Source organism: Balearica regulorum, chromosome 20, assembly GCF_011004875.1.
Source record: "Balearica regulorum gibbericeps isolate bBalReg1 chromosome 20, bBalReg1.pri, whole genome shotgun sequence".
NCBI lineage: Eukaryota > Metazoa > Chordata > Aves > Gruiformes > Gruidae > Balearica > Balearica regulorum.
This window is the reverse complement of record NC_046203.1, coordinates 12,245,543-12,267,940: the sequence shown is the minus strand read 5'-3', so window position 1 is coordinate 12,267,940 and position 22,398 is coordinate 12,245,543. Positions and strand designations below refer to the sequence as shown.

Below are 22,398 nucleotides of genomic sequence, written 5' to 3'. Positions count from 1 at the left end.
AACTTTGACAGACATGTAATCAACTCAGTAAAATAGACACATATTCAGATCCTACCCACATCGTTTCATTTGCGCTGTTGATCTGGCAGAGGGAGCCTGAAGACCCCTCTGCAGCATGAAGCAACCTCGTACAGCTTCAAAGTACTCCGGAGTCAGTTTAAAATGTACCTTTCACAGACATTTCCACGTTTATGAAAAGCAAATGCAGCATGTACATGGCCAAGATGTGATCTGAGTAAATGGAGGAAGCTTTTGCAAAATTATCTCCCCAAGGAAGCATTATGGCAGATTATTTTAAGCAAATATGTAGTCCTTGTATGATAAGTAATCTACATGGAAAAGGCATGAAACAGAGTATTTACCTCTCTTGCATCTGAAGCTTTTGAAGCTCATCAGCCACTCCGTAAGGCAGCAGCTCCTTGGGCAAATTGCAGCGTTGCGCCCATCTTGCGGCCGTGTTCAAATCGCAGTAACTGATCAGCAACTGTATCAGGTGCCCTTGAAGCCACCGATTCTCTCCAACGGTGCTCTGCAAGGAATGAAGGGTGAAGGACAGCTGTCAGTGCAACTTCCACCACGGGTGCTTCTAACCCATCTAAGGAGACAGAATCCTCCAGAGGGTCCTGGACAAGTGCAGAAAGGAGCAAGAATCTCCCTGCTGCAGGGGTGATTTTGTCCAAACCCAGCGAGGGCTGGCCTCCCCTGCCAAGAGATGAAGAGCGCATACGTCAACTCATCGGGGTACTTGGGTCCCCTTGACAGCATGGCTATTTGTTCAGGGAATATCACTTCCCAGGTGCAGCACAGAAGCAAGGGTAAAACAATGTCTTTTAGCTTGACTGATGACTAGCATATTATTTGCTCGGATACTGATTAACTAAAATCAGAACCAGCAACTGACCAGACAGTAAAGGTCTTTGGGCTTGTTAGGCAGGTAATTATGGAAGGGCTAAGAGTTTGGATTGTTTTAGTCCCATTTTGTGCCTGCACAGGGCCCTGAAGTGATGCTGTGACTTGATGTCCTGGGAGAGCAAGAGGATGGCTTGGTCTCCAGGTAAAACAGTAGCACAGGGTCTCCTCTAGCCTTGGGAGGATTTGCGTGGGCAACTAGGATTGCCAGTCACCCAGGGCTTACAGGTAGGACACACCAGCAAAGCTTTCCTGAGTGACCCTGATGTTCACAGAAAGGAAAAGGCTTGCTCATCAGCCTACATCTGCACCTCGCTGCGAAAACGGGGGCACCAGCTCCCTCCTCTAGCAACACGCAACAGCACACTGTGGGACAGACGTCCTGTGCAGCCAGCACGGATCCAGCCGGCACTGCGGATGGGGGCCTGGCTGTGAGTGGTGTCATCTGCATCTGAAATAGGTTGTACGAACTGTGCTCTGAAAGTCCTGCTTTATCCCCACAGCTGAACTAGGGTTGGGTGCAAGAAATTCCTCCCTTTGTGTCTACCCAAGGCCTCTGTGGACGTGACAACCAGATTGTTCCTTCAAGCCGTACGGAGAAACACAGCGATCTCAAGCATCGCGGTAGGAGCCCTGCGTGCACCTGCAAACTGGGAGGGCAGTTTGGGACGTTTCCTGTTCCCAGCTGTTTCCTGGCAGAAGCGAAGGTGCGCCCGTGCCTGGGCACACCGCAGAGCCTGGGGGCACAGGCACAGCCTCACGGCTGCCGGTGGTTTAAGCCCAAATACCCTGCCGTGAGCCAGAGGGGCTGGAGCCCGGCACGGTGCCCCCCCTTGGCGGGGGGGAGCAGCCATTGGCGGGGCAGGGCAGACAAACGGGGCCCATAACCGTGCCCCCTGTGACAGCTGGATTCACCAAAGCTCTTTCATCCTGTTCCCCTCCTGGCCGATGCCCTCTGAGGCACCGTGGCACAGCAGCTGTCAGAGGGGACCCGGTGACACCGACAGTCACGACAGCTACGCAGGGGTGGGAATGACCCTCTCCTCCTGCCCAGTGCTTGCAAATATCCCAGAGCCGCTGCAGCCAGATCAGCAACTCGCTCCTCTTGCCAGACTGATTTACTCATGGATCTGCCTTAGAAGTTACTATTGTCAAGAAAACTTAATTGCTAAAACAAGTTGAAACTCTACATGGTGGGTCAGGACCTGTAGCTCTACGCTGGCACTACCAACAAGTATTTTTCAGCGCAGTGAAATGCTCAGATATGCACTCAAAGTCCATCCCACCCCCCGCGCAAGCCGGTGCCACGTCTCCGTGGCTGCCCACCCAGCAGCAGGGTCGGAGCCTGCTCCCAGCCTGCAGGCCCCTTGCTCTTCCTCCGCAGCGTGCACAAGCGCAGCCTGGCTGGGCGGTAGGCTGGGGCCACGGGGCCTCATTCCTCACATTCCTTCGGTAACTAAAAGGTGAGAAGTTGTCTTCAAAGCAGACACCCTGCGCAGAGATCAGGAAACAAACCTGTTGATGGCCCCAAGGTAAAAGGGAAGGCAAAAAGAAAGCAAAAAATAAAAACCTGAATGGCCCACCCCCACAGAGGTGCAGGAGGGGGTAGAGGCTTGGAAGAAAAGCCACAGAGAAATCTGGCATCCCAGGTAGCGCACAGGAGAAGCCAGCCTGCTCATAAAAACTGCTGCCTCAGCGCTAAGTCTGCACCCCTGTGACTTTGCCAAATGCCAAACCACATATCTTCTCATGGCTACGTGAGGGATATTTTTACCGCTGCTCCTAAGAGGTTGGTGGCACAGCAAGGAACCAGTGGCAGCAGGAGGGGGCCAGCAGCTACCCAGGGGCTCAGTTGTGGGAGAGGGAACGGAGGGAAGGGGCAGAGCGGGAATGGGTCAGCTGTCACGTTAACGCTTCTTGCCTTCCGCATTTCCTCCCGAATCTTTCCTCCCAGCCATGCCAGTCCTGATGCTTTGTGCATCTCCCACATCTCTGCCTCCTGCCACTGAGCCGGATCCGGCATGCACCTAACACATGAAGGGGTTTGAATAACTCCTCCTGCCGTGTCTGCCAAGCCACTTCTCAGAGTCCGTCCCAAAAAGAACATATTTTCTTATTAACATCACAGAGCAATTCCCTCTTCTAGCTTCCCCTGTGTCCATCCTATTGTCTTTCTGCCTTTTTTCTAGAACACAAAGTCTTTGGGGTTGGATCTCTCTTCAGTTCACCCAGACTCAATTCTCTAATAAATCTCATTATGTCAGCTTTATTTCTGGAAATAACGAGGTGCAGATTTCTTTTTTTTTTTTATTTTAATGATAACAGATTTATTCTTTCAACCACAAAAACAACTCTGGAAAGAAGGTTAATCTCTCCAGAGACATTACATCTTGCATTCTGAAATGGAAAATAGCTTTATTTGTTTTTTACTGAAAAAAACCCTAACATTGCTATAAAGGGGAAAGGCTTCCACCGCAACAGCTTTGCAAGAAGCAAGAATGTGGAAACTTTGGCTGCAGAAGATGTGGGCACAGATGCAGAGACGAATGTTTCACTAGGGATGACATTTCATGTATTTTGTTTTCAGTAAATGAACACTTTTCAAGAGGAAACTGGCACAGTTGTTCTGATCAACATCAGCGACACCTCCGCGCAGGAAAAGATTCGATATACCATGTGGCTTGTTTACATCCCTCTCTGAATTCTAGACATATCATACGTTCTTTAATCCATAGGCACACACAAAACCTCCCGACACAACAATAAGCCATGATTAAAGCTTTCCAAATGACTGCTGCAGACTACCTACCCGTAAATCCTGTTCTTACCCAGCCGAATGCTTTACGGAGCTCACGCCAACCAGTGGAGGGCAAGCTTCGGAACGTCCCGATCTTAACCCATAGCATCAGCAATTCCTCCGTTGTTATCCATAATTTTGGATCCAAATATCCAATATCTTCTTTGGAAGTGACCCTAGCCAACACCAGATTATTTTTATCTCTATGTGTTGTTGCACTTCTGTCCAATACAATTCTCTGCTTTCCCTCAACATCTTTTACCGGAGAGTGAAGTTATTCACACCAGTGACACTGGCTATTTGCAGAGTCAGATTTTAATTTAGCTTTTGAAAGTCTTGGCCAATTTCCCCTGTTCTCAAGTGCTTCCAGAATCAACAAAAAGAATCCTGTTAGTGTAAAGAAAATGTCAAGTAGAATATTTTAGAGGCAGCAACAGGGGAAAAAAGAAACCTGGACGTTGAAAGGACAAAACCACTGTAAGCAGTGGACACCACCAGCATTTCTAAACTCCCTGCAGGTACTGTGCAGACACACTGTTTAAAGATTCCCCAGAACATCCTACTGTGTTAGTTTCATTGTCAATTTATTTGTGCTCAAGATTTTTGTTTTGACATTAGCTTCATTTGCACGACACGGGGAGATGCCGCTGTAGCGTGGCACCAGTAGGATGCTGTTGAAGGGAAGTCCTTTATGCATGAGATTGGAGCTGGCACCCTCAGCACCAGCGCAGACCAGGGCCACAGCCTGTTCCATCAGGGGAGGGGGATCCTGACTGATGGATATCCGACGCAGATGGCACTCGATCAAAGACGCCAACTTTACCCACACTCACTTCTGAACAGTTTCTTGTGACAGCAGCAGGCCACTCACCCGCGGGCAATGCACAGGCAGACGCAGGAGAAAGCTGTGCCTGTGCTTTCTCACCGCTTAGAGCTGTTCTCTCGCTCACATAGGCACCGGCTACTCAGATGCACTAATTTATGAACTGAAGAAGAACAAAATAGCCTCCATTCACGTCCCAGAAGACTGTCTTTCAGATAGCAATCAGTGCGTCATTGACAGAGCCACACTTCAGTGTTCTGGAGGCCATTACCACATCAATGGTGGGGAAGTGGTCTTTCTTCTCTCTTTCAACAAAGCTTTGGCAATGTGGTTCCCTGGGGCATGTTCACACTACCTAAACTTCAGCTTTGTGAATCAGGAGACTCAGCCTCCCAGTCTCCCCATGCAATCAGCTCTTCCAAAGGCAATTCAGAGGAGTCTAACTTACGATATCACTTGAACGGATCAAGGAAAAGGCAACTCTTAAAGCCAACTTCCCACTGCGCTGGGGCTCCTCACAAGGAGCTTATTGTTCCTGGGCAACCTCAATGAAGCTGCTAGCTTGTGAGGAGTAGCTAGGACAAGATTGTGTGAAGAGACGCATCTGGCTCCATTTTTTCTCTCTGCAGCTCACACAATCTTGCCAACACAATTTCTTGTTCAGAAGTCCAGACACCACTACCAAATGGCAGCCAGAAGAAAAAAAAATATATACCTTGTCTGTCAAAATTCACCTGGCTGACTGCACAGCCAGCAGGTTGAGGGAAGTGATTAACCACCCCGTTCTGCATTTGTGAGACCAGAGCTGCACACGGTGCCTAGTTTTGCTGAAAAATAGAACAGAGTTCAGTAAAGAGCCACTGAGATGGTTAATGGGTTGGAGCACTTGATGTAGGAGAGGCTGCGGGAGCAGGGCTCCTTCAGCTTAGGGAAGGCCAAGTATGGGGGAATAGAATCGGTCTCTTCAATTTTATAATGGGGGATCATAGAGAAGATGGAAGCAGATCCTTCTCGAAATTCCAGTCAGGCCTAAAGGAAAAAAAAAAAAAAGGTGACAGTGAGAGTGGCTAAACACTGCAACGGGTCCAGAGGGGCTGCGGAACCAGGCAGGGCCCTGCGACACCTTGTCTAAGTAAGTTGGCCCTGCTTTGAGCAGGAGGGCAGAGAAGAGACCTCCACAGGCTCCTTCAAACTGAAATTAGCCTCTGATTCTGTGATTACCACTGCTGTGCATTCCCCAGCACCCAGACTCGTCTCCACACAGACAGGCGGATTCTTGCAGCGACTGTGGCTTTCAAGTTCCAAGCACCTCCCGGGCGAAGAACACCCAAGATCTCGTCTACCCAGAATACAGGATGGTCCTGATCGTGCTCAACAATACTACACAGAGATCCAAATACATTTCCTGCATTGGGATTCTTTCCAAATTTCTATCAGGCAGCCCCTGAGGGAAGTCATTCATCTTCTCCGGATGAAGTCATCATGTCTCCAAAATGTGTTCACACTGCCGCAGATAAGAGAAGGTATATAGCAGGTATATATCAGAGGTAAAGAACGAACTCTGCTTTCAAAGTCAGATCTGAAAAGAGAGTATTTTCAAAAAATATTAAGCAAGAGGTTGAGACATTTTTTTACACACAGGGTTGAACAGCCTACGTACAACCTTCACCCAACTCAGAGAGCCACATAACAGACTGTACGCTGGCAAGGGCTCTGCTTCACAGGGCACATGACGCTTCTTCCTTCAGAGATGAAAGGCTCTGCAAACAACATTTTACTTCAGTGAATCTGGCTCGATCATTACCAGATTTCACTTCAGTAGCTGACCAGAACAGGGATATCAATGTTTCTTGACTGGAGAAGGCACAAGCCCAGACAGAAATTGAGGTTTAATGGAGGTGGTGTAATACTCTACAACAACAGTGCTCCTAATTGCCCAAGTGAACTGTCAGGCACACAATCTCCCAGACGCTTCAGGACACGGGAGAATTTAGTAAAGATACGCCTGTAAGATGGAGAAGCTCAGCACAGACACCGAATCACATTACCCACCAGCATGCAAATGCAGCCACTTAAATGCTCCCTTGAAAAATCAGCTCTTACTGGCTGATTAGCCATCGCTGCTGTGCTTGCGGAATGGCGCTAGTGAAGGGATCCCGTCCCTCCGCTCCCCTCACTGTGGATTTCAGACAAATCTCCCAGGAGGGAAGGCAGCCTGAGGGATTCAGCCAGCGTCACTTGTCTTCAGGCCACGGACCACTCTGTGGTCTTGTGTAGCAGTGTAGGTGCAGCCTGACACTTTGGGGACTTTCCCCGTGGGAAGATCAGAACTTTGCTTTTTATTGTACCCCACAGTTAACTCATTTTTCTCAACTACATCTCACAACAACTCCAGGTATGCTGATACACAAAATCAGGGTGCTTCACCTGCAATATTTGTTCTCCTCTCCACTACTTGTTCAGGGAATGTCGTAGATGTATGTCTTAAATGAGCTATAGAGTCAGGCTAACCCGATTAAAATAACCTCTGTTTGGAAAGAAAAATAATTGCATGCCATCCACAAAACCCAAAAATATAATTCCTTAACGAATAGAGTAAGGTAACTTTACCCTACTTGCTTTTTAAGATAGAATTTCTTTTTCCTTCACCTCAGTGTGAAGTCTGTCCCGAGGGTCTGTGCTACTCCCTGAAATCCCTTTCTCACAACCGCTGCAGAGGAGTCTTCTGAATTCTAACCTAACCCTGGCCCCAGAGTCGCTGAATATTATTCATCCCAGGGATCAGCAAAGGACCAAGGACTTGTTCTGAATACATAAGCCACACAGTTTTGATATGCTTCCAGATTTCTCACACCTCTTGGTCCCATGATGGCAGGCTGGAGATATTTTCTGGGAGCATTCCAGCACTTGGCAAGACTGAAGATGAATGAGGATGGGGAAATTGGCCAAACGCTTTCAGAGCACAAAGTAGTATGTTACTTATCACAGTAGTTGCTTTGTCTAAGTCCAATAACACAGTGCATTGAAGACAAACTGGCAACCCTTATCTTCCCAGTGTATTTTGAAGGAGCATTTATCTATATGCCTTTTGTCATTATGTCACACATACACGAACAAAGTGTCACTGTGGCAAATGGCAAATTGTGCTCTCCAGTTTAAGAAAGTGAGGGCTCCCATCATATACTGCACATTAAGTGACCTGCACTGCTGCTGAGAGCCCCTGACCCTGGTCCTCATATGACCCAACACAATTTCTCCGGTCTCTCAAGCCTAAGAAGGTTCATACAATTGCCAAGCACTTTCATAAATTTTCTACAAAAGTCACCATTACGTAACTCTGTTTTGGTTTGTGTCCTGAAGCATGGAAGCCTGTAGGAAGAAAATACATTTTCTGTTAAGCTACGAGGCTGCCTGAAGGATTACTATCAAATGCGATTATTCCAAAATCCAACTTAGCAGAAGTGTACGACATCCACTCGTACTACGAGGTCTGTCTGCAGGAACTCCACTCCAGCTACAAAGCACAGCAAGGGAGCGCAGCGACAGCCGCACGCTGCCAGAGCTCGACACAACCGCAGGGACAGGAACAGGACTATGGCACTGCTTCGCTACAGGACTGCGAGAGCTGCAGATGTGTAAAGAGGAAGAGCCTGCAGAGGCAAAACCACCGTTGCTGTGTCTCTGCTGCTGCTGTTGAATGAACTCGCAGGATTACACTTCATCGGTTTGACAGGATGTACGTGAGCTGAAGCCACCATGATGCCTTCCCATTTGTTTTGGTTAGCCCTAATATTAACTCTAACGAGCTAAACCAGTATACCTATTAACCGAACCAATCACTCAATTAAATGTTCCCATATGCAGTCACATACATAATGAGAATTCATAAGCTCCATCTTCCTTTCTGAAAAGACGTGGAATTCCAGCACATTTACTCCCCAGCGGGGAGGGAGGATTTACTGCTCAGGTCCAGCCTGTGTCAGCACTACGTGGCTGATGCAGAGTTTTGAGGAGGAAGGATCTGCAGATAGGGGAAGAGCCTCAGAAACCTCTTTCTCATCCTCTCCCTTCTCCATTCTCCCTGTTCAGGTCAAATTCCAAGCTGTGAGGCCGAACAACAAAGCAGGAATCTCCTGTTACGTGGTCCTGGCTCTGGATTATTTTAACAGCTTTCTATGGGGTCCTCCTATACCAGGATGCATCGTTCCTCTGCCTGCACTTATTCCTGATGGACGGCAATTCCCCTCAGATCTGCACTTTGCTTGTGGAAATAGCTGCATGAAAGATTGGTCACCAAAGAGCTCCAGGTTCTCACCTCTACCACTACCTTAATTAAAAGGCCTGTAGGCTCTGAAGTGGAATGAACTTAAAACCTCCTGAGTTCACTGCCAAAGAACTGAAGCAGCAAACTAATTTCTTTGCTTTCTTTGTAACCCAGCCCTGAGCTTCCCTGCCATCAGACTCCTCAGGTCTTCTCTGCTGCTGCTTCACTTGTAAGCAGGTTTGTGAGAGCTCACGACCTGCCTTTGAGGCCCTTCTCCAGGCCACGCTGGAACCCGGAGCGATGCTCTCCTCAGCCTCGCTGTGCCTTGTATCCACAGCCACTGCTCTCCCCAGCTCCGCACTGCCTATGGATTCGTTCCAGCTCAGGCTTGCTTCAGAATAGTTTGGAACTTGGTGTTAGGTTCCTTTCTCTCCAGGAACATGCTAACGTGGCATTCCCAGCAGGGGACGTTTTTCTATTTACTAAAGTCTTCAAAGTGAATAAGCAAAAATCTTGATGATGGAAATACTTGCTTAGGAGCACTAACTCTTCCCATCATTAGTCTATGAAAAATAGATGCCCACAGGAAAAACATGGGTTACCACTTATTTCTATTTTACCAGGCACAAACCTCACCTGGCTCATAGCCAAAGCAATAATAAGTATCTTCGCAGGATCTTTACCAAAAGCGAAGCTTGGCAGTAGATTTTTCTCTCCTTTAATCTCTTTTGGTACATTTAAACTCCTGGTGTTTTTTGTTCGGAAGGAGAAACGCTTGAGAGGGTTGACTGAATGAACTCTGAAATTCACACCCTGGCAAATTGGACTGATTTCCTAAATCCATAATTACAACATTCCTCAGAGATATGCATTCTTTCAGAGCGAACAAGGGAAGATTAGTTTCCTGTTTCTTCCCATTTACATGACTTCTCCGTCAAGAGGAACTTTTTCTGTTTCTAAACAATCCTCTGTTTATGTGGTTCCCTTCTTGGCAGGGAACCGGTGAACTAATCTCGCCTAAAAGTATAATACAGCCAAACTATCAATTGCAAATAGCCCGACCATCTTTGTGCAAGGCAGCTGATTTGCACAGGCCTTTAGAATCCAATAGCTACCTGTGGAAGCACTCAGACAGGTACCGATCGATTACAGGGGTTTTAAATAATCTGGGATGATTATTGCATGACCGGATAGTTTTACTGCTGACTGGTAAGAACACAGGAGTGGATCTGTGCGTGAGGGGGAGTATGTCCGAGGCTTAAGACTTCAGTAAAACCGGGCAGACGTAGCCCCTACACCTGCACGTCCCCAAGTACACAGAAACTACCACAGGGCAAGAGAATCGCGTTGTCTCGTGCTACAGAGCTGCAAATAAGAGTTGTCTCCCACTCGCAAACAGAACATGTGCAGAGCCCTGCTGACGACCTATTTGCTTCCCACTTTTAAAAAAGCAGCGAACATGTCCTCTCCTTCTGTGCTAGCATGCAAGCTCTGTGTCCCATCCTCCTCTTTGCCTTTCCCTATTTCTGCTGGAGAGGCCAATGTCAGCGCTCTTGATACGGTTCCCTCTGTCTTAGAGCAAAAGGAACAGGAGGATTTGCTTGTTTTAAGTGACGCTGTCCCCATTTTTACTTAGTGGCATACAATCCTATGGCTGATGCAGTTTGGAGTCATTAACAGGTATCCTGGCAACTACTATATTAGATTCCTGATGAAGCTTTTAAGGAGCCCGGATCTCCCACATGTTCCTATAAAGTTCTGGATGATAGTCCTTCCTATATTGTTTCCCACTCCTACGATACTTCTCCCGTTTGGCTGAATTAAACACACCAGCAGGGCACATTGGTTCAGTCGAACCACTTGCTGATGCTCTTAACTCTTTAATCTGATACTGACCTCTCACCCTACAGCCATAAGCCAATTAGCCTCTTCTTTATACCATACCAAATCTCTTTTGGATGAAGTCGTGCTTTCGAATGAATGCAGGCTAGTGACAGAAATGTAATTATAGTGCAAGCTAGCCCTGTCTGGTTGCAGGGGGTTTAAGGTCAGAAAGCATCTCTTAACGTACCAAAACAATTTAAAGGAGATTTTTTTTCCCCCAGTTTTCCTTTCTTCACTCTCTGGTACTTAATACGTGTGCACATGAGCGGCTATTCGGCCACAACTTTTAAAACGGAGGTCCTGAGCTTTCCAAGGAATGACTTGCCAATACCTCACTGAAGCAGCAGACACCCAGCTCCTATAAGCTTCTGCTGAATCCCCAGAGCTTGGCACTGTAGATCCACACTTAAGCAAACGTGAGCTGATTTTCCAAAGTTACTGCACAAATACATCTTCCATCACTCCAGAGAGATTTTTGGGTCATTTTTTAAAATATTTTGGTAGATAGTATGGAAAGCAATGGTAGTTTTTCTCAGCTTCTTTGTACCTACTGTAAAATTCCACCAGAATTCCTTAGTATGTTTGTGCTCAACCACAATTCATTTATCTAGTAATGGCTGGATTTCTTATAAATAAAGCTACCATAATTATCATCAGGCACACCAGCCCTCCAGGTCTTCCAAAAAATAATCTTCTCTAAGCCATGCAGGAGGTACATGGAGGTATTTACATTTAACTGTGTATATCATCCTTTGATAGACTTTTCTTTAGACAGTAAGGCCTGGAACACACCGCATGTTTGGCTTTTCCCATGTATTTCTCCTACAACAGCTGTGGGTTTGTTAAATGAGAAGTTCCCATTTCTTTTAGACCAACAGTGCAAACTTCATTAGTACAGATGCATATTTTACTACTCTCCATCCAGCAAGCAGAACGTAACTGAAGAATTACGTTATGCTTTTCCTCAGACAGTCACAGATGTGCCTGTTTTCTGCATCAGCCCTATCAGTAAGTCCTTTGGCTTTGCAACTCTGATGTTATTTCAGCCATCAATTAATACATGACGCCGTTTACAAACTAAACTGAAAAACAGAAGGAAAGCTATACTTTGCCTGCTACTTTTATGGTCCAGTTTTTCCATGGTTTAATATTCCCTTATGTACAATATACTTTTACATCACATTGTGGTTATATGGCCTCCCTAGAGACTTCCAAGAAGAATAGTAAATCTGAAGAAAAAGGCACGGGGCAAAAGCAGAGGAATCGCCAAAACACTCCTACCACCTCTGAGTTTCTGCTCTGTCCCCAAACAGAGGACAAAATGCAGGAGGAGGAATGAAAGGAGCAACGGGAGCAACATGGGGGAAGCAAGGCTGCCAGCTCTCAACTGATAGAAAGCAATTCCCCCAGTCCTGGCTTCACAAGACAGATACCAGATCTTAAACCTGTCACTGGTCCAGGCCTAAATACCACCTATTTTGCAAAAGGGAAATGGGAAAGAAAGGAAAAAAATCTCTTTTTTAAACGGCAGCTGTTAGGAAGCTGCTTAAAGTTGTGGAAAGATAAATGCAATTCTTTTGCAGATAACAGGCAAACTGCAGGCAAAATAGAGACAAGGAGTAGGAGCTCCTGCTTGTTTGTACACACACCCACACTCAGACCTACCCGGGCTCAAGCGGGACAGCTCCTCAGCTCAAGCACCCTCTCGCAGCAACATGAGTAGAAGCATGAAAATTTATTTCAGCTGATGATTCCTCCCCAAGACTTATAAGGCCAGGAGGAACAAAAACAATCACCCACTAGTTCTAATTTCCTGCTAAAAAGGAGGCCATAAATACTAGCGAGGGACTCCACACAACGGCTGGTTAAACTAGTTTTGGTTTCTACCTTCCAGGAAAACAGCCAGTCTAGCTTTGACGTCTGAATGATGAAATCCATTATATCCCTGAATAAACAGTTCACTCCAACACAGAGCAAAAGATAATTTGACATGCAGATTTATACCGAAAGACATGTCATTTATTAACCACCTCCCAAATATCATTCCCATTTGCATTGCACAGATTACTTAATTCCCTACAGATATTAAGTTCCTTATACTATAGGGATGTTGTTGGACTCAGAACAATCTTGAGTCAATTTAAAAGTTCGCCTGAGCTCAGGAGTCCTAGGGAAGGACACTAGAAGTGGATATTTGCAAAGTGGCCTTTCTGACCTCTTGTCCTTATTAAAGAGTCCCAAGAGTAGGATTACTGGCCAGGTGTTCTGGCCAGAAAAACTTTAAAAAAATAATTGCATTCTGCCCTTTAAATTCCCCTTAAAAATTACCTCCGTGAGCATAACAGCTATTACATTTTATTCCAGAGGTAGTTACATTTTAATCAAGGTCAAAATGATCCTGTACAGAAAGAGCGCATGAGGATCTTGGCATCAGTCATTGAGGATGTTTGCCATTTACAAATAAATAAGATGACATCATCTCCTTGCTGTAAGTGTAAGATAATTTACACCTATTAAAGACCAGGAATTGTTGAAGTTTTTCAAATGTATTACACATAAAGCAGGGCAACTTCACTGTTATTCCTTCTGTTTGGGCAGATTTCTGACTATTACCTGTAAAGCAGGACAACCCTAGAATTTTAGTGGAACTAGAGTTATACATTTGCCACGAATTACTAGCATTTCAACCCTGGTCACTTAGAGAATGAGCTGACACCATGTTTGATTTTCATGGTCTGAGATTTTAAAATAAATAAGTTATCTCATTGTCACCACTGGGGAAGGAGAGGAGATGATTAGCTGCAGCCTCTCCCAGCGCTGAGCACAGGGAATAGCTGGCTCCAGGGTTCATCTGCTTCATTCTCTTGCAAGACCTGGGCAGACTCAATATCTGCAAAACAGGAGCCTGAAAAAAGCACTTTACTAGGTGGTGTATCCTCGTACCCTCCTCTTAAGTTGCCCATGCCAAAATGAAGGACAGAGTGGTTCCAACCATTAGCTGGCAAACGGGCTGGCTGATGAGCCACAGCTCAGGATGAGTTGCCCAAAGAACAAGTAATGTCTTTTCAAACAGCAGCGCTTTTTCTGAGCATTAGTTTTGGAAGGGTTTAAGATTTTTACATTTGAGAGACTAAGGGATAGTTTCCTCCATGCAAACCCTAGCACAGAAAGTCTTCTGATTTAGCAACAAATGACCCTTTGGCTCAAGGTCAGTAAAAGTGGAATTACCTTTTCTACCACTTCACTGACTCAGACACCCTGTGAAACAGGCGATTATAACACTGGCAATCCTATAAAACCTAATTGGTTTTAACCCTGCCCAACATTGCTGCTAGTTACTGCCCCAAACGAAGAGCCACATTGCTGTGCACTGTCACCCTGTTCTGCTCCATGGGAGAAGGAATTTCATAGCAGGAAGTCCAGATAAACACACATGTACTTCTTGAGCCAAAGTACCCTGAGATAATATTTTAAACTGTACCAACTGGTTAGCTCTGCCACAGTCAAACCATTCCCTGCAAAAGTACTCTGGGTGTTAGAACTGTCGAGCAAACGTGTGCCTTCTGGGCTCCAACTGTTCAGAAATACCCATAATATTCTGCCATTCCCCCTGTGCAACCACCCCAGCCTTTCCCCACCAAGCTGAGCCTGTCTCCTGTGGGTGGCATCATGGCCTCAGAGCTTCCCAGGCAGCTCTCTCCTTGTGTAGTCGGGCACAGGTCCCAAAGGGCTGTGAGGACTCCACACGAACTGGGTGCCTTGGCCCCGATCAACCAAGCTGAGTCTAGAAGGGCACAATTGCACAATCACCCCCAAACCATCCGTGAGAGCACCGCACACAAAAAGCGGTGCAGCAAAATACCAGACTCTCCTTTTCCCAAGCCCTCTGATACACCAGGAGAATTTCAAGCCACCAAAGCACAGGTGTCTGGTGCTATCTGAGATGTCCTGGGGCTCCCGCTGCCACCCAAGAAGGGAGTGCTCCCCAGTAGACCCCATGTCATACTGCCAACCTCATGCGAGTATCTCAGATACTATCTGACATCTGAAACACTAGTAGAGGTGATATTTGCGATCAGAGTTGCTTCCCTACCATGCTCCTCATAGACATTATTGTTCTATGTGTGTTCACTTTTTGAAAGCTTGGCAGATGACTGAAAAATGCCTTCCATGCCTTTTTGTCTCAAAGTGATTTTGTCCTGCAGAATTTCATCAGCCTTCAGCAGCCTCTTGCTGCTGGCCAAGCGCTCTCAGCAGTTGCAGGTGGGACAACCCTTCCTGAACACACCTGCCCAGTGCCATGTATTGGCCGTTCTGTGGTTGCTCTACCCAATTCCACCATCCTTAGGCAGCTGATTAAAGCTATGAAAAATATGAAGCATGCAAAAACGGATGCAGAAGGGCACACAGCAAAGCAGACAACTGGCTCATGCCCTGCCTCTTTTTTTCCTGCCTATCTACCATCGATATCCTACACACCTTCCCCTCTGCTTGTGAAGACAGGCACTCTCCTGCCTGTTTCCATGCAGCTCAGGATCAGTTAGGCAAGCTAATGAATAGCTATGCAGCTGGCACTGTGCAAGATGAGTCCTTACTCTTCCCCTCCCTCTGCCCTCCAGGTATCTCTGCTCGGAGAGGATGATACAAACTGTAGTTCTCCTCCTGGGCTAACCAGGCTGCCAACAGGGCAGGTTCCCTGGGGTATGAAGAGGTTTTGATCCCTTCGCCTCCCTCCTGCCTCCTCTGCCTGCCTACGGCTGCCACCCCTGCCTGCGCAGCCACAGCCTGGACAGCAGATCAAGCAGTGTGGGCACTGGCAGGCGGAGGGGGCAAAACCAGTTTGCTACAGGGCTGGAAACAGGTTCTGTTGGCCCCACAATTAATACTGAGTTTCTGCCTTTTGTAGGAGCAGTCAGGATCACACCTTCAATTCATCCCACAGGGCAGGAACAGGAAAATTCTGTATTTGTACTGCTCAGGGCGAACAAAAAGAAATACCAGCCCAGAAATGTCTATCGCCTGCCATACCGAATGTGACACTGAGCAAGGAGAGACGCCACTTTCACCAGGGCTCCTGATATCTATGTAATTTGTCTTTTGTTACAGCTGCAGCACAGAATTAAACACAAATAGGCTTTAAACCCATGAAGACTTTCAACCTCTTTGGACTTAAAACTGAAAACAAATGATCCAAAAATTCTGATGGAGAGTTTGCCTTTGTGGAGCCTTTTGGGAGTTTTGGTTCCTGTTCCCCCAGGTGACCAGAAGTCCCACTGCATCCCACCCTCTGCTTCCCACCCGGCTCAACGTGTCTTTAATACTGCATTGCCAGGCCGAGCTAGTCTGTGAGCCTGACCTAACCATACAAATGGGACATACAACACAAACAACAACTCCACAAGGAGCCTGATGGAATTTTTGGTCAAAACATGTCAGGTCATAGGTGAAGCTCTGACTGGAAAGTTGAACCTTTCGCTCATATAAAGCCCAATCTTTGAAAAACAATGAAGTCCCGGACAACCTCAGTTTTGCACTGAAAACCAAAACTTGCTCAGAGATTCCTCCTTTGTAACTCTTTTGTTTGGCACAGCCGTGCTGCCAGCAGTGTGAAGCAGAAGCCTACCTGCACATGCGATTACTTCGGTTTCCTCCAGATGCACAGGTACAGATTCTGATCACTTTAAAGTGATGCCAAAGACAGTAATCTCTGATAGCACTAGGAGTCAGGTCTCATAACAGGCAAGTTTAGGCACTACTCCTGTGCTAATTACATAGTTGTCAAAAATACATAAGCTGGCAGCATGCAGAAAATACAAAATTTGGCATACTTTGGGAAAGCAAAGAGGACCTTCTGCCATAGTCCATCATGCAGCTGAGCTCTGTGTAGTTCTGTAGGGAGCTGCCTTACCAGGTGCCAAACAAGCACTTTTCAGAGAGCATCTGTTCCCAAGCCTCCGGTCTCCACAAGTGGTTGACACGATCTGCAATCGCGTACGTTAACTGGGAGGTTTTTCCCACTGTCCACCTTAGCATCAACAGAAACCCCTTCACTGCATACACCAAAGTTCACCCAGAAGTTGTGACAAAGATGTCTGTCTGCTACAGTTTCATGGCTGATCTCATCTCAGGTCTTGATCCAGCTAGGCGTCAGCCCTTGGGCTGGCCTTCAAGCTTGTGAGAATCAAAGGGAACCCTGAAAAGTTCTTTCATTGCATAAGATCACTGAGATCAAGAGGCAAGACCCCTTCCTTTCCTCAGAGTCCAGCCTCTCCATGGGCGTGATAAACTGCACACAGAAGTTGAATATTCACCACTGAAAACACTCGGTAGGTTTAAGAGTTGCCATGAAGCACTGCTGGGCATTTTATCAATGATCTCTGTCTCAAAAAACACATCCTCATGTCTTCTGAATTGTTCTTTTTCCTGCTGACCCATGAACGAGAGAAGAAACATCTCATGTTTAAAATTCAGTCATTTTGCTGGTGTGTACGGACAGTGCCCAAGATCCCAAACGCATGAGATCATCAGTCATCAGACTGGCCTGCTAGCGCTCAGGGGCCCACACTGAGCATTCAAACAGGTTTTCAAAGGAAGCCTCGAGCTGATGGTCAGAAATCCTCAACGGCTTCAGAATTCAAACTGAGAGGAGTTACAGAAAAGGAGCAAAGAGTCACCACAAGGTTGCAATTCCATAGGGATATCATGGACACATAAATATTCACTAATGGTTTGCAACCATATAATTTCTTGACATTTCATTGTCATGTATGCATTTATTGTAGTATCAGGCCAAAACATAGCTGCCTGAACTCACCTGTTAATACACCAAGAAGAAATACTGCTCTCCTTCTTCCTGTGTTATTAAAACTACGTGTGTCCTACAGCGCAAGACGTAGAAGTCACAATATCTAACAGTCACCTAATAAACCTGTTGAAAATTATCAGAGTGGAGCACACAGAGGGAATCTAACACTTCCCAATTTACTTACGCATCTTGGCGAGTGCCTGAAGAGAACTCTCTGTTCCCCCCTCCTTGTAATTAAACAATATAAATATTTGTAATGTTCACTTACAAATAAGAGCATGAAAGCAAAAGAATGTACTTGATAATCTTACCTACATGCTCCAGCCAAACTAGAGCATTTTTAAAGACATAACAGGGATTAAAATATACATTTTCTTCCTTGCTCTTCCCTGCATTTACAATTTTGCTATATACTTACAAAGTTATGAGAAAGTGCTAAACTGTAATAATAGGACTACAATATCCAGAGCTGGATATTGTCAACATCTTAAAATCATTGCCAAGCAAATAACCCTGAGAAAATGGGAGAGGGAAATCCATACTCACCTGAACGTGATCTGTCCAGTTCTCCTGAGTCATGGTTTTCTGAAAAGACAAAATTATTTCTGAGCCGTCTTAGGAAAAGGGGGAATGCTACATAGAGCGAGCTGAAATTTAACACGCCATCTTACACACTGGCATCAGCCGTGACTGAGGAATGCATTCTGGAGCACTCGAGAAACCTCTGCTTCTCATATGTCACCAGCCGGGGCATGGCAGAAAAACACAGCTTAGATGAAGTCATTCAGACAACTGTTAAACTACAGCACATAAGAGAAAAAAATGCATATGCAAAGTGCACAGGCACGGCAGGCCCTTACCCGGCAGTAGCCTGAACTCTCGTTATTACCCAGAGCTGGGTCCTGGGCTCATTTGCAGAAAACCAATCACCTCAATAACACTCTGCAAAGTGCAGCAGCATTTCCGAACGCCTCAAAGCTCAGATGGCGCTCTTGCCATGACAGAGACACCGCTGAACAAAGCTGAAGCAGGCCATGGTCTGGTGGAACGCATGGACCGTTGCAGCTGCCTTTGCCTCGGATGCGCAGTGTGCCCCCGGACTGTTCACCCCACCAGCCAGCCCAGCGGAGAGCCATCCCCCCAGGCTCCAGCACGGGAAGTGATCTCAGGGATTATCTGCAAGCCTGAGCCTTCAGGATACAAAAATACAAACTTTTCTCACTAGCCAAGTCATGCAAAATCCTCTGGAATCATGAGGTCTGGGAAAGGAAACTGATAAGTTAATATCCCCATTCCGATGTAGTTCAGAGCCAACCTTGGGGGGAAAGGCGGGATGGGCCCTGCTCTCCGCTCTGCCAAGAACACAGGCTGCAGGAGACTGCTCAGCCCCCCAGCCTCACCCCCACTTCTGGCAGAGGCAGCAGTGAGTACTAGTGCCACTTGTATGGAAAGGTACAAGAGCAAACAGGGAGTAAGAACCTCAGAGAAAACATCTTTGAGATATACAAGCATGTAATTTAAATACTAGTGAGATAAAGGAGCCCTTTAACCAGATCTCATACACAGCTGAGAATGGTAAACAGAGAACACCAAAGAGCTCTTGGAAGGAAGGACTGTGTCCAGAAGCAGCTGCCAAGTGTACCTTAATGGAAGTAACTGGCCAGCTTGGAAACTTTAAATCAAGCAAATACTCCAAAACAAAGGAAATGGAAGGCCAGAGAAAGCAGTACACCAGATCATGAATCCACTCTGCTCTGCTAAATAAGTACTCCTGGATAAATGCTTTCTACACTGTCACTGCAGATGACCAAGCTCTCTAGAATGATGTCATCCAACATTAAAGCTTTGAGATGCAGGACATTGAAATGCTTGATCCTTCCCCGGTCTTCTGTCAGTGCATCTGGCAGCAGCAAGGGCGGATTAGAGCCTTCACTGATGGAACAGGAGGTCTTGGAAGCAGATCCGGCTGTGCAAGAATGGAGTCATCAGATCACCACTGCCCAGCCCCATCTTTGCGTTCAACGTACTGGAGGTGGAGGATCGGAAAAATCGCGCGCATCTGCCTTCTTCTGTCACAGCATCAAACGAATCCTCTTTTGAACAAAGGAACAGGCACTTGTGGAGGAGGTGTCTCATTTCCTGAAAACTGGCTCTCTGAAAACTGGATCAATAGTACTGTAGGAACATCTGAACAACCTGCTGGGCTCTCTTAAAACTCTGTTAAAACACCCTCTTGTATCTACAAGGAGAAAGTCTTCTATGAACTGCAAATGAAACACCACTCCGTGTTTGGCAAATACAACTTGATAAGTCAAAATTCAAGAAATGGAAACATTTCACTGATACTGAGTCTCTTGTGGTCCTTGTCCTTCACAGTCCGACTGATACACCAGGATACGACGACTGCAAGCTGTTTTTTCCAGAAAAGGCAGAACAAAAACTTACTCTCAACTGGTATGATCTGTCTCCAGGCAGAGGATAATGATGAGAGCCAGACCATCAAGAGAAGCACCAAATCTGCCCTGTTAAGAAAAGGAATATGCTCCCCCATGCAGTGTCCTCAAGAGCATCCAAAGGGCAGTGACTTGGGAGGAGAAACCATGGCCAAGTTGTTCTGCAGACAGCCAACTCCAAGCTGCCTCCTAGAAACCTGCTCCTTAAAAGAACTAATGGCATCTTCTTATTTTTACAAGCCCTCAGTGCCAGGACAAGTACCAGTGTATTTGGAAAGGGAATTTGGGGGCTGGACAAAAGTAAAGTTAGTTCAAAGAGTGGTCCAGGAACTGAAAGTACTACCATTTTGCTCAGCAGTAACAAGGCTGTTTGCACAAAAAAGCTGCTGTGGCAGGTTAGGGCCATACCTATCACAGCCAGGCCACAAGGACCAAAGCAAAGTGCCTACAAAGAGTCCAGCAATGTGGAATGCCTAAAACCTAGTGTTCTTAAAAAACCCCACAAACACACAACCCCCCCAAAACACCAAAAAATTCTTTAGCCAGTATGCTCCTGCTTATTTGAGATGGCTGAAAGAAACTGAACGTACGGAGAGCATACCCTGACATACCTACTTGCATCTCAGAACAGTGCTGAGGATGCTGAGGTGAACAAGCATGAACAGCTCTGACCAACCGTGACACCCAATCATTAGAATATGAATGGACACACAAACTATTCACTCACAGAAAAAACAGGTCCAATGGCACATCAAACTTGCTCATATACTATCACTACATTTCAATCATATCAATGATGTTATGCAAAATGCAAAATAAACAAGAAGCCCCATTCACGCCCATGCCACACAACACAGAAACGTACCTCAACAAATCGCTTGTAAAAGAGGTAATTCAGAGTTCTCAAGTGCCGCTGATTTATGACGTTAGGGCAGAGAGCTGAAAGAAGGAAAAAGACATTTAAGTACACAACATAGCTGAACTTCCTTGAAGTGTTACTGTCTAGACATTACATTTTTCCTTCCCCAATTTCAAACTCGGTATGTGGAAGGCAGGATGCCATCACGCTTGGAACAATGACGGACAGACACACATTGTCAGCTTATCTAAACTATAGACTGTTATTTACACTTTCAACCATGATTAGCAATGCTAATCCTCGGTTCTGATATCTCTGGTTCTACCACCCTCGAATGATAAGATCCACTTGCTGGTTCAATATCCTTCACAGTCAATGACTTCACACCTTTAATTAGGCAGCATCCTCATACAGGCACCACCTCCAGTCTCTAGAGGCTGCATTCTTTTTGATTTAATTGGAACCTGTGCTGTTAATTCATTGAAGCAGTTTTGAACATGTTACTCAGGGTGTAAACTTGTGGCTAAAGTTTATCCAATAAAATATATATCCATGAAAGAGACTCCATATCCACACAAAGAGGGAAGTGACTATTGTTCTGCTGAGCTAGCAGGGAACATTTGTTATTATTTTTATTACTGCCATCTTCATTAGATATGCCTCATGACAACTGCAAAAAACCAAGATCTTCACATAGCACCTTGTTTTGAAATCCAGCGCAAAGACAGATAAACGCAGAAGATAAAATGCATTAATTTTGATTAGCATACATACGTATCTGTCAGTTCTTGCTAGGTGCTGGTATGCATGTACAGGGAAAGATTTAACCAAAGCCTTCATTGGGGTTTCAGTGGCTAAAACCATCTCACTGGCAGTCGGAAGGAGCAGGACCAGCAGTAAAATGGTAACAGAAAACAGTAAAGTGAAAATTCTCTGCGGCCTCCACTGAATTAGCGTAGACCAGGAGAAACTACTGTTACCGACGCAAAGGGCCTCGGAGCTTAGCACTCTCCGTGCCCCACACATGGCACGCCCCAGGATTAAAGATGGAGAGAATGAAGAAAGATCTCTGCATATCAGACCCTGGAATCAGAGGGATATGAATGGATGTACCACTGGTTACTGCAGCTTCTTGGTCTCTTGAAGCATCACTTCATAACTTGGACATATCCATCTCAAATAGCAATGTTTAAAGCTGTTATTTTTAAGTTAATCTTCCACAGTGTGACAACATATCCTTGTCCTCAAAGGATCTGAGGAAATTATTGCCATTATCCCGCAGGATACTATCCCAATAAATATGATGATCTTTCCTCCGGATATCCAATATCCGGAGGAAAGATCAGCTCATGGAACGCAACACTCTTTAAAAAAGGTAAGATCAACATAAAAATTAATAATATGGCCACCTAACATAAAGATTTCAAACACTTCAGAAAGAAAGCCCGCATGACTGCTCTAGGTCACCAAAAAGATCCATTTAATGCTTTTCTCCTTGGAGCTTCTAGAGGAAATACCCAAAGCATAGGACTTGGCAGAACTCTGGGATTTTAAGTGCCCAGCTATCTGTGTGGAAAGTAGGACAGAGGAACCCTGACGGACTG

At 45.9% G+C, this 22,398-nt stretch overlaps 1 protein-coding gene across 17 annotated transcripts in view; it reads right to left on the bottom strand.

The window, feature by feature from the left end:
• The window catches only part of EXD3 (exonuclease 3'-5' domain containing 3), a 299,324-nt gene that overhangs the window by 153,249 nt on the left and 123,677 nt on the right, over positions 1-22,398 (bottom strand). For all 17 annotated transcript variants that reach the window (XM_075772087.1, XM_075772099.1, XM_075772095.1 and 14 more), the window contains 3 exons: positions 20,801-20,874; positions 18,029-18,067; positions 363-529 (listed from right to left, as the gene is read on the bottom strand). In XM_075772087.1, the coding sequence (XP_075628202.1) occupies positions 363-529; positions 18,029-18,067; positions 20,801-20,874 (280 nt within the window). The remainder of the gene's footprint in view (positions 1-362; positions 530-18,028; positions 18,068-20,800; positions 20,875-22,398) is intronic.